This window comes from Myiozetetes cayanensis, unplaced genomic scaffold (assembly GCF_022539395.1).
Source record: "Myiozetetes cayanensis isolate MyiCay16 unplaced genomic scaffold, myiCay2020 scf18, whole genome shotgun sequence".
NCBI lineage: Eukaryota > Metazoa > Chordata > Aves > Passeriformes > Tyrannidae > Myiozetetes > Myiozetetes cayanensis.
Genome location: NW_026087389.1, coordinates 12,029,372 through 12,041,783, shown reverse-complemented (window position 1 = coordinate 12,041,783; position 12,412 = coordinate 12,029,372). Strand labels below are relative to the sequence as shown.

The window sequence follows — 12,412 nt, the reverse complement described above, 5'->3', positions numbered from 1 at the left end:
TTCATTCATTACCCCTTCCCACACTTACCCATATTCTTGCTGGCTGCAGTAATTAGGCAGTAATGCATGACAGGCAATGTGTTTCTGGGGATTATTGCCCACCTGGGGCGTAGCCGAGAGCAGTGACTTGTTCTCTGTTGCTAAGAACGTGTTAAATGATGTTCTGGTTGCTTATTAGTGGATTGAATTTTTTATTCCTCTGTCTGCAAGATTCATCTATCGTGCAGTTGAGTGGTGCAGCATTAGTTCAAAAACTCTTCCAAAACCATATTATATTGATGCCCTTCAATATAAAGGACCCTGAGGCACTTTGCAGCCTGTGAAATATTACAGGCCACAGAAATAGTCACAGCTGTGCTGTTTGTGTGATTCTGAGTGTACACATACACACGTGTGTGAAGGCCTGCTGGGGTAAATGTATTTCAGTTACAGCAAATCACCCTCAAAGCAGGCTAGGGGTCAGTTCTGAGAAGTCTTCAGCCCATACCCTTGCACAGCTGAGTGCTGGGAAGGACTTTTCCCTTCTGGGATGCTCTTGGGACCCTTCCTAAGAGAACTTTCAAGACTGTAAGTTCCAGCAGGGTTAGGGTTAGGGAGCCCACATGTGAATCAGATGTACAGGGAAAGCGCCAAGGCCCAAGTGTTTCATGTGCTGTTTCCAGATTTATTTCACCTTCCCTCTCCCTGCCCATCCACTCTGTGAGGCTGAAGCTTTTCATAGCCCTGATAGACTATGGTTCCCCAGAACACTGATGTGAAATAGGAGCCCCACATGATGTGTTTTTATTACCATGGTCTTGAAGAAACAAAGGAAGTGCTGAACAGGTTTCTTCCTCAGTTCCAGAACACAGTGTGATCATGACTACAATAAGCAAGCACTCGAATGTCAAGACTTTCACAGAGAAACTGCTGCTGCTGCTGAACAGAGGAGGTGAGTGTGTGTGTGGCACTCCTGTGTGTGCCTGGCAGGGGATGCAGCTCATGTTGGCTCGGGAAGACAAGCCTGGTGCTCATTATGGGGTGGGATGTCAGGGATGCAGTAGCTGAGGACCTGTCGGCTCAGGCAGGATGGATGTGCTGCTTCCTGGAGAGTTTGTGAGGGTGACAGTCTGCATTGTTGAGGATGGAGCTGCACAAGGAATAAGGTGATGGCATGTAGGAAGAGGGGAGTGGCCTCTGGGCCGTGGTTTCCATGTACTCCTGGGTCAGATCAGCCCCACCTCACAGCATGGCCAGCTGCCACCTATCTGGGAGGAAAGCTGGTCCTGGGCCACTTCTGTCCTTGGACAGGCAGGACTCAGTGAGTGCTGGCACACAAACCTCAGCCGGTGCTGGCAATCATCTGCCCTGAGGGAGAGATCCAGAGGGAGCTGTTGCCTTCCCGAAATGCTGCCTAGAGTGCAACTTCTCATTTCGGAGTCACTTGCAGAGGGTTAGCATTGTGTCAGCTCCAGGCATGGAGTGAAATCCACCACACCTTAGAGCTGTTGCAGCGCAGATTGCTGGAAAGCTGGAGGTCTCCATGGGAAGAGCAGCGCCAGGTCTTTCAGCCTGTGCTGCACAATGCTACTGTGCTTTTTAATACCTTCTGGAGCACAGGGGCTTTGCTGCCTGAGATTCATTTTGTTGATTTGCTGGAAATAACTCATCCTGGGACGCTTGCAGCTTGTCTTACTCTGGCTTTAGTTCTCTTCGGGGTAACAAATCACTGTCTCCACACTATATCAGCCTGAGGGCAGCCGGCACCTCAGTGCTCTTCTGTCTGGCCCCCTCCCAAAGCCTTTGTTTAGCCCTTTTCCTGCCAGAGTCCCTGCAGGGATCACCTTACAGTGAGGAGCTGGGTGAAGAACGAGGGGGAGACCACAACCTAATGAAGATGCTTCTCTTTTGCCCGCCTTCCTGACAACTGCTGGCAGGGCTGCAGTGGCCCAGAGCCCTCTTGGGGTCTGCAGGGATGTGTTTTGGAAGAGAACAGGATGTGGTGACTCATTTAAACTTGGAAGTGTTTCTTTTCTTGCTTCTGGGACAGTACTAGCCTGGTCTCTGGTGAAAGCTTAATTTTGGTACAGGCTCTGATGCGCTTTTCAGAGGGGTCATTGGACCAGACTTAATAAACCAGGGAGAAAATGAGTGGTGGCTGCTGAGCCAAGAGGGGAGGTACTGAGAGGCGATGTGCTAATGAGCTCTCACCTGCAATGGTAGGTGAGACATAAACAGTGATTAATGCTAATCATAATGAGTTTGGTCTCATCTTGGTACCCTGCAGAGCTGCCATCCTGATTACACACCTTCCTGCAAGGCACTAAGGTCTGTGGTCACGAATCTCTCCACGGGCAGGGAGGGCCTGGACAAGGGCAGGGCAGCCTCTTCTCCAGAGCCAAAGGGTCTAATGAAGGGATCTGCTCGGAAGATGGAGGAGGGGGGCAGTGGGGAGTGTGTTGCTTAGCACAGTCTCTCTGCCTCCCTCAGATGATCCAGTTTGCATCTTCAAACATCAGCCTCAGCCACCACACTCCGTGCTGAAGTTTCTGCAGGACATCTTTGCCAGCAAGGACACGGCCAGCATCTTCTATCACACAGACATGATGGTCCTGATAGACATTCTGGTGCGGCAGATTGCTGATCTCTCCCCAGGAGACAAGGTGCTCACACCAACCCATGGGCATTGGGGAAGGGAGCACAGTCCCAAAGCAGCAGTGTTTCTCCTGGTCCCCTGTGGGGCCTCCTGCTGCAGGCAAGAATGGAATCTTGGGCACAACATTTCTGGGTGCTCAAATCAACCTTGGGAGCTGAGGAAAAGGGGGGGATTTATCCTTGCCTGGCCTATAGGCATATTTGAAGAAAGATCTACCAGGCTTCTGGTGGTCTGCAGCCTTCTGACCAGGGACCTTTGGGAAGGGGGACCCTCTGTGAGTAATAGAAGTAGGAGGAACCTCTCTGGTTTGGTATCACAAGAGGCAGGGGATGTGAGGGTGGGTGAGGAGCAGCACTGGGTTACTGGGGGAAAAGGAGAGTTTTCCATAGTTACTAATAAGCCTTAAGGAAAAGCAGGTGCCTCTAGAGTCGTGCTCTGGCTGGTGGAGCAGCAGTAGCTGTTCCTGTGCTCATAGTGCACTGGAGGCTGGCCTGCTTGTTTATCTCACTTTAAATCTTTCACTGTGCTCTGTGGTTTGTCTCCCCTCCCACTTGGCAGCTGAGGATGGAGTATCTGTCTCTGATGCACGCCATCATCCGCTCCACACCCTATCTGCAGCACCAGCACCGCCTCGCTGACCTGCAGGGCATCCTGCAGCGCATCCTGGGTGAGGAGGAGGAGGACCAGCAGTGCCAGATGGACAAACTGATCATCCTGGAGATTTACAAGGAGTTCCCAGAGATCTCTCCTGGTACCAGCTAATGCTCCTCAGCTTGGACTGGAGTCTGAACCACTTGGATCGATGACGTCTCTTGTTGACACTTTCTCCCCATTCCCTCCCAGTACAGCTCATACCTTATATCCCTCTGTGCGAGGCCTAAGGTTGGGACAGCATTCACCGGCCCTTTAGAAACGCCAGTGGCAGAAAGGGCGTGGGGTGCCCCCAGGGCCTGGTGCCCGGGGCAGTTGGAGTGGGTGGGCGCTGGCACGTGGTTTTCCTGCAAGACTCGGGCAGGAGCTATTTGGGCAGCTGGTGTTAGTGGGAAGGGCAGAGAGCTTGCGGGGGGCTTAGCAGCCAGGTGTGTGTGGGGGGGGTGTTTAGCTGCACTGGTGTCCCAAGGTCTCCTGAAGAGAAAGGCCTTTGCCTTAGAGTATCACTTCTTTTCCATGTGCGTCTCTCTCCCTGCAGTGACCAAGTGGAGTCTGCTGGTGCTTGGAAGAAGCTTTCGTAACATCTGTTTTGTTTTCTGCTGCTAGTGCCAATGTGCTGCAGCCCTGCCAAGGGAAGGTAGCTGCTCGCTGTCTAACGCCTCGTCTAGTGAGCCTTTCACTGCCTCCTGGCCCTCAGCTTTGCCTCTAGGCAGCAGCCCACCTTGGGTCACGGAGGTCTTACCCCAGCAGCTGCTTTTTTCAATCTGCTTTCTATAGTGATGTTTAAATTTGAATTTCTTGCACACTGTGGCAGCCTAGAAGTAACAACCACGTGGGTGACGCTGCCTTTAGGAAGCCCTTGGCCCTGACACGGCACAAAGGCGTGTCCTGCCAAGTGTAAGCTGCCGCTTGCCAGCCCTCTCGCAGCGTTGCCCATGAGCAGAGGGGCTGCCCACGGGCAGGTGTGCTCTGTTCATGAAGCGTGTGGATTTCTTGCCTTGAGCTTCATAGTAGCTCTGCCTCGCTGCCCTCCCTCTCCCCGTGGCAGCGCTCGGAGGCAGCGTGAGCCTGGTGTCCAGTAGCTGTTTGTGACTACGCTAAGTGTGGGGAACCCTTATTTATATTTCCTTTAGGTTTCTAGTAAATGGGATTAACCTATTTCCCTGTTACAGATAGTCACACTAACGTGGGTCTCTTAGATATTTGTGTGCGCAGTCTGGTCACTCTCTGTCCCCAGGTCTTCCTTAGCAGTACCCAGTGTAGGAGCTGTTGGAAAGTGGAACTGGAAATACTGGGGACTGTATTTACTTTTTTTTTTTTTTTGTTAGCTTGAGGTGATGATACAAGCTCTGCTCTGCAGGCCTGGACTGGCTACTGGGGCAGTGATGCTTGGGAACAGAGCGGGTTGGCCTGGCAGCCAAGGGAGGCAAGGACCTCCTGAAGTCAGCCTGGGAATGCCCAAGCTTAATAACCACCCTAGTAGAGAAACCTATTTTTTCCCTGTAAAAATGTATGAATGTCAAAAGGGATCCTGTATTTTCTTAAACACTAAGTGTAACCTGCAGAGGAATAAAAATGTCTTAAACTGGACTTCTGTGAGCGTAGCCCTGCCTGCCCTGCCCTGTCATGGGGGAACTGAAGTGGTGGGGGGACTTGGGTGCTTGCTGCCCACTGAGGCAAAACAGGGTGTGCTGACATCCAAATGGGGGTAATCCAATACTTCTCCCACACTCAGCTTCTTGCCTTGTGTTTTTCTGCCACGTTGCTGGCCAACAAGGAGTGGTGGAGGGCAGCAGCCCTTGCTAGGGGCACAGCAATCATTGCTGGGGGCCTGCCCAGCCTCGCTGCTCCAGATTAAGGGTTTGGCAGAGCTGGACTCAGCAGTTCGCTCCCTTCAAGGCAGGCGCAGCCTCAGCTGGCTCCCAGCGGAGCTGCAGAGGCAGCAAGCCCGGGCAGGAAGAGTTTAATGGTCTGTATCAAGTGCTAATGAATCGCTTTGGCTGTGGATGTCTGCTCCCAAACCTCAGCCCTGTGTGTGCAGCTTTGGGGGTGCCTGGGATGGCTGGGGGTGTGTGTGGTGGGAGGGCAGTGGGTGCTGGATAAAGCACTGCCTTGGCAGTAGGGAAGGTGGTCTGTGCTCCTGGCTGTGTGCTGAGCGAGCCAGCCAGGCACTGGGCTCAGCCCTGGCCAAGGGTAGGGGTGTCAGTGCCAGGTGCAAGCTGTGCCACTCCAAACATGAGGATGGCATCGAGCACAGCTGCCTGCAGAAATGGAGCCAGGGCTGTGTCCCAGCTCCTGACTCTTTGACTCGTGTTTCTTAAGTGCCCAGGTGTGCAGCCTTGAAGTATATCAAGATATCTCTCTGGGGAGAATCACAACACAAGGGCTGCCAGCACTCTGTGGTGCCTCCCCCACAGTGGCTCTCCTGTGCCCCATTGCTCTGTGCAGTGCAGGGTTGCACATCCCCCTGAGCCAACCTTGGCTTGTTTCTGAGTGCTGCTGGGGCTTGTTGGCCCGTGCCCTGCTGCCAGTTCCTCTGGCACTTGCCCTCAGTGATGCAGCCCAGGCTTTGCTGTGCCAGGCAAACCCAGTGGCAGCGTGGCAGCACCCAAGGCTGTGCTTGCCAGGAGCCTGGACTAGCAGAGCTGGTGGCTCCTGTCGGTGCTCCTGAGCCCTTGCTGTCCCTTGGGTCACTCACCCCATGTCCCAGCTGCACAGCTGCATGACATCTGCACCACCACCCTGCTGCCACTGCAGCCAGGGCTGGAAGAGCTGGGGGGAAAGAAGCTGGCTATGGGGATCCCAGGGGAAAGCTGTACCCACTGCCCAGGAAAGGCCTTTGCACATTGCAGGGAACTGAACTGAACTGAACTGCAGTGTGTAAACTCAGCCTGCTCAGCAGTTCCTGCTCTCTGTGTAGGTGACACACTTGAGGTTGTTAGCCGTAATAGGGTGCTATTAGAGCACTGTCTCCTTGCATTGGTGTGTTTTTATTGTGGTACAACAGTGAAGGGAGTTGGGGGACTGGTGGGGGGAGCGATGCGTTGCCTGTGACTTGCGCTTGTGCTTTATTGTTTGGAATGATTCAATTACAACTATTTTGTGGCAGTAATACCCTGATAATTTTCTCTTCCTCCCCTGAGCTGTCAGCTGGGCAATTAGAACAAATAAACTTGAAAGCCTTCATTACTTTTAAAAAGTATTGCCTCTCTCCTGATTCAGTTTCTTGATGGCACATCCCCAGTTGAGGGGGTGTGATGGATGATCCAGTCAGCATGGTCCTGTTGCACGTGGGTGATGTGCTGCCCTCTGTCAGATGAGGTTTCTCAGGTGAGCTGTGTGTGGGGCCGGGGCTGCTCTGGCATCAGCCTAATGGCACCAGGAGGGCTCAGGTGGGCACCTGGGGGTCTGGAAAAGAGAATGTAAATCTGGTGCACCATGTACACACGGCTGGCATGGCCTCAGCTGCATCAGTGCTGGTGCTGGACCAGCCAAGCCAGAGGTGTTCTGTGGTGGCTGAGGATTTAATCACAGCAGATGGCCAATCCTAGGAGTTTATAAATTAACATGCCAGTGCCTCTGAAGGCTTAGAAATCTACACCAAGGGAGTATCAGCCCTGAGCATTGTGTAAGCATCAGGGGAGCTTCTTTTCAGCATGTGCTCAGCTGCACTGGCCACCACTTTAGGGCCTGCTTGGTGTTTCCCATGGTGGTCTTAAAACCTGTACTCACCACAAGCACTAGGGCAAGGAAGAGCCCTGCCTGCCCTGCCCACCCCGTGGCTACCCAGGTGGTGGCCAGGCCTCGGCTCCTTCATGGGTGATGGTGTTGGGAGACACCAGACCTGCATGGAGAGCCATCAGCCATGAGGATAGAGCAGGGTGATTTGGGGACACATTGGGTGTGCTGCAGACCCCACGTTGTGTTCACTCAGTTTCCACTCTGGGAGTGGGAGCCTGCTTGCTGTCAAACCCCCGATCAGTGGGCAGCGTGTGCTCATCCCACCCCCTCATCTACATTAACAATAATTTTTAGGGGACCATCTGTCACTGTCAGTGGAACTGAAGCTGGGTGAGAGCTGGTGGTGGTTGTGGTTGGTGGGGGAGCACAGGAACATGGGGCATCAGCAGAGGCAAGGTCTTGGTGACATCAGGATTCAGTGCTGCAGCCACAGCAGGTGGGATGCCATGGCCTCATCTGCAGCTGGAGCAGAGGGCACCACCCTGGCAGTGGCAGCTGGACACCCTGGAGGTCCCCAGACCTGTGTCCTGGGGCCAACACGTCCCCTCTGACCTCCTCCTCACTGTGCAGATGGCCTGTGCTGTCCAAAGCAGTGTGTGGCTCCCAAGCTGCCACCTGGATTTCTGCCAAGGGACTGTGGGACCGTGCACAGCCTTGTGTTGTTTCCTGCAGGGTGGGAGTGTGTTGGAGAGTGAGCGTGGCTCCTGCTGTGCTGGGAGTGATGGCTGAGCAGTGAAGTCCCATCTCCCCACTGAATCCATCTTGCTGTTAGTTTGTGAGGTTTTTGGGGAGCTATGCAGGGGCCGCACAAGGGCTGCTCCGCAGCCTACCCACCTGGAACCATAGCCCATCCAGCACAGTGGCACAGGGGGCTCTTGCAGCCCCCTTGGAGCCGGGATGGGCCTGGAGGCACTGTGTCCCATGTACTCCCTGCCCTTCCCTACCCCATCCTGAATTCGCCCCATCTCCCAGATTTGCCCTATTTTCCTCCCTGTCATAGCTCTTTCTTCCCTAGTGTTCACCCCAGTGTGCCCTCTCCTTCAATAGGACGAGGGCAAGGATGTCCCCCCACTGTGGCATGGAATGCTAATGAGGCCCTAAATCCCTGCTACTCTTAAGCCTATTACAAGCTCCAGTGGATTAGGCTGCAATATTAGTTGATTGAGATCAAACCAACAGCTAAGTTATGAGGCTGATGAGCTAATGACCCACCCTGGTGCAAGGGCCCCAAACTGAATCCTCCTAGAAAAAATGTTGTGTTTGTTTTTTGTTTGTTTGTTTGTTTAATCACAGATGCAGGAAGAAAAACGTGCGACTTTCTGGTGCTGATGCTTCACCTGGTGGGTGATGGCAGCTGAGGTCCGCGCTGGGAACAGGAGTGGGACAGCTAAATCCGCGCCACCCTGGGGATGCAGCCTGGCCCTGGGGACGCCGGTGGTGGCACAAGGACCACGCCGGTGCAGGGGCAGCGCCGCAGCAGCGGGTCGGGGGGTCAGCAGGTGGGTGCTGTCACCGTGTCGGTGTCCAGGGAGGCTCCGGGAGCCCCTTGCCCGGGGCTGGCCGCTGTCAGCCGCCCGCCACAGCCGTACCCGGCACAGAGGGGCTCACCCCTCGGGCAGGAGCAGGGCTGGCACCGGCGGGCGCCTGTCCCCGCACGGTGCTCGGGTGTCCCCGGGGCGCGGGCACCGCGACCGAGCACAGACCCCGAGAGCCCAAGCCAGGGCTGCCCGCTCCCCCTCGCCCAAGATGGCGGCGCGGGGCGGGCGGGGCGCGCGGCGGGCGGGGCGGCGGGAGCCATGTTGGGGCTGCGGGAGGAGCCGCCGCCTCCCCCGGCAGCAGCGGCCGCGGCGGGGCGGGGGGCGGCCGGCGCTGAGCGGGGGCGGCGCCGAGCCCACCGCCGTGCGCCCGGGCCGGGCGGCGGCCGCCGAGGCACCATGGCGGCGGCGGAGGAGCGGGTGGCCGCCCCGAACCGCCGCTGCTGCCGCCGCCGCTACCACCACCGGGGGCTGCTGCCGGTGCTGCTGCCGCTGCTGCTGCTCCCTTTGTTCCCCCCCGGGCTGGGGGCCGCCGCGCCGCCGGGATGGGGGCCGCCGGCCCGCGGGGACTGCCCCACCGGCTTGCCGTGCCGGGCGGCGGCCGCGCCCCCGGGGCTGCCCCGCCGCCGGTCCCCGCCGCGCTGCCCGCCCCGCGCCGCCCCGCCGCGCCCGCCGCCCTTGTCCCCGGCGCCCGGCTCGGGGCGGCGGGGCCGGCGCGCAGCCCCGAACCGCCACCCGCTGTTCCCCCAGTACAACTACCAGGCGGAGGTGGCGGAGAACCAGCCGGCGGGGACGGCGGTGGTGGCGGTGGCGGCCCAGGACCCCGACGGGGGCGAGGCGGGGCGGCTGGTGTACTCCATGGACGCGCTGATGAACAGCCGCTCGCGGGAGCTCTTCAGCATCGACCCGCGGGCCGGGCTCATCTCCACCACCCAGGCCCTGGACCGCGAGAGCATGGACCTGCACTACTTCCGAGTGACAGCCACCGACCACGGGGCACCCCGGCTCTCCGCCACCACCATGGTGGCCATTGCCGTGGCCGACCGCAACGACCACGACCCCGTCTTTGAACAGGGCGAGTATCGGGAGACCATCCGGGAGAACGTGGAGGAGGGATACCCCATCCTGCAGCTGCGGGCCACAGACGTCGACTCCCCACCCAACGCCAACATCCGCTACCGCTTTGTCAATGAACGGGCTGCCCACGACGTCTTCGAGATCGACCCCCGCTCCGGCCTCATCACCACCAGCGGGCCGGTGGACAGGGAGAAGATGGAGAGGTACTCCCTCGTGGTGGAAGCCAATGACCAGGGAAGGGAACCAGGGCCCCGCTCTGCCACGGTCAAGGTCTACATCACGGTCCTCGATGAGAATGACAACATCCCTCAGTTCAGCGAGAAGCGCTACATCGTCCAAGTGAGGGAGGATATACGGCCCCACACCGAGATCCTGCGTGTCACCGCCACGGACCTGGACAAGGACAACAACGCACTGGTCCACTACAACATCATCAGTGGGAATAGCCGGGGCCAATTCTCTATTGACAGTGTCACTGGGGAGATACAGGTGGTGGCCCCACTGGATTTTGAGGTGGAGCGGGAGTACGCCCTGAGGATCCGGGCACAGGACGCAGGGCGTCCTCCCCTTTCTAACAACACTGGCATGGCCAGCATCCAGGTGGTGGACATCAATGACCATGCCCCCATTTTTGTCAGCACTCCTTTTCAAATCTCTGTCCTGGAGAACGCTCCCCTTGGCCACTCTGTCATCCACATCCAGGCCGTGGATGCGGACTATGGGGAGAACTCGCGCCTGGAGTACAAACTGACAGGGGTCTCTGCTGACACACCCTTTGTGGTGAACAGTGCCACAGGGTGGATCACAGTCAGTGGGCCCTTGGACCGGGAGTCAGTTGAGCACTATTTTTTTGGAGTAGAGGCTCGTGACCATGGTTCTCCGTCTTTATCCGCCTCGGCCAGCGTCACCATCACTGTCATGGATGTCAACGACAACCGCCCCGAGTTCACCCAGAAGGAGTACTTCATCCGCCTGAACGAGGATGCAGCTGTGGGGACCAGCGTCCTCAGCGTCACAGCAATCGACCGGGATGTGAACAGTGCCATCACCTACCAGATCACGGGAGGCAACACAAGGAACCGCTTCTCCATCAGCACCCAAGGCGAGATGGGACTCATCACTTTGTCTCTGCCACTGGACTACAAGCAGGAGAGGCGCTACGTGCTCACCGTGACAGCCTCTGATCGCACCCTGCGTGACAACTGCCACGTTCACATCAATATCACCGATGCCAACACTCACCGGCCTGTGTTCCAGAGTGCCCACTACTCTGTGAGCATCAACGAGGACCGACCTGTGGGCAGCACCGTGGTGGTGATCAGTGCCACAGATGATGACGTGGGGGAAAACGCCCGCATCACGTACTACCTGGAAGACAACGTCCCTCAGTTTCGCATTGATCCAGACTCTGGGGCCATCACTCTCCAGGCAGAACTGGACTATGAAGACCAGGTCACGTACACATTGGCTATCACTGCCAAGGACAACGGGATCCCCCAGAAAGCAGACACCACATATGTTGAAATCATGGTGAATGATGTTAATGACAATGCTCCCCAGTTCGTCAGCCCTCATTACCAGGGCATGATCTCTGAGGACGCGCCTCCCTTCACCAGCGTGCTCCAGATCTCTGCCACTGACCGGGATGCCCACACCAACGGGCGAGTGCAGTACACCTTCCAGAACGGGGAGGATGGGGATGGAGACTTCACCATAGAGCCCACCTCGGGGATCATTCGCACTGTCCGCAGGCTGGACCGAGAGAACGTTCCCGTCTACGAACTGACTGCGTATGCTGTGGACAGGGGCATCCCTCCTCAGCGAACTCCCGTCCACATCCAGGTCACCATTCAGGATGTGAATGACAATGCCCCCGTGTTTCCCGCTGAAGAGTTTGAGGTCTTGGTAAAGGAAAACAGCATCGTAGGCTCTGTGGTGGCCCAAATCACAGCTGTCGACCCAGATGAGGGACCCAATGCCCAGATCATGTACCAAATTGTGGAGGGCAACATCCCTGAGATATTTCAGATGGACATCTTTTCTGGGGAGCTCACAGCCTTGATAGACTTGGATTATGAGACAAAACCCGAGTATGTGATTGTAGTGCAGGCCACCTCTGCCCCTCTGGTCAGCAGAGCCACAGTCCACATCAAACTCATTGACCAGAATGACAACAGTCCTGTTCTCAAGAACTTCCAAATCCTATTCAATAACTACGTGTCCAATAAGTCCAACACCTTCCCCTCAGGGATCATAGGGAAGGTCCCAGCATATGACCCAGATGCATCCGACCGCCTCTTCTACACCTTTGAGCGGGGAAATGAACTGCACTTGTTGATTGTAAATCAATCGAGCGGGGAGCTGAGGCTGAGCCGTAAGCTGGACAACAACCGTCCACTTGTGGCCTCCATGCTGGTGACTGTCACAGGTAGGGAGTGAAAAATCATAAACCTTTAGTGCAGTACCTTGGGGGAACTCCACGCAGTCCCCCTCAGGGAGCCCATTCTTTGTTGGGGACGGGTTGGGGACTGGCAGCAAGGTTTGAACTGGGAGTCTATTTTATTCAGGGAATACTACTGGAGTGGTATGAAGGGTGGGAGCGGGGAGCCAGGCTGCTGGGGAGTGCTTTATAAAGGGGCTGAGGCTGGAGATGGTCTGCAAGAACAAAGCATCATTACTCAGGTGTGAGGATTGCTTTTAGCTGTGAGTGAGGCACATTTGGAGGTGCTGTGGCCAGCCAGGCTGTGTTGTGTGCTGTAGGGTGCTGGCTAGG

The 12,412-nt window shown here is 56.6% G+C and overlaps 2 protein-coding genes across 4 annotated transcripts in view; both read left to right on the top strand.

Annotated features, from left to right (window-relative positions):
* The window catches only part of NCKIPSD (NCK interacting protein with SH3 domain), a 50,279-nt gene extending 45,403 nt beyond the window's left edge, over positions 1 to 4,876 (top strand). The window contains 3 exon segments of the mRNA XM_050312784.1: positions 839 to 931; positions 2,470 to 2,642; positions 3,194 to 4,876. Coding sequence (XP_050168741.1) covers positions 839 to 931; positions 2,470 to 2,642; positions 3,194 to 3,397 — 470 coding nt within the window. The 3' untranslated portion in view covers positions 3,398 to 4,876.
* A 4,083-nt stretch (positions 4,877 to 8,959) lies between these two features.
* Positions 8,960 to 12,412, top strand: part of CELSR3 (cadherin EGF LAG seven-pass G-type receptor 3) — a 30,914-nt gene continuing 27,461 nt past the window's right edge. For all 3 annotated transcript variants that reach the window (XR_007628658.1, XM_050312787.1, XM_050312786.1), the window contains exon 1: positions 8,960 to 12,067. Coding sequence is in view for 2 of the 3 variants with exons in the window: in XM_050312787.1 (XP_050168744.1) it covers positions 8,962 to 12,067 (3,106 nt within the window). In the remaining variant the exon portion in view is untranslated. The remainder of the gene's footprint in view (positions 12,068 to 12,412) is intronic.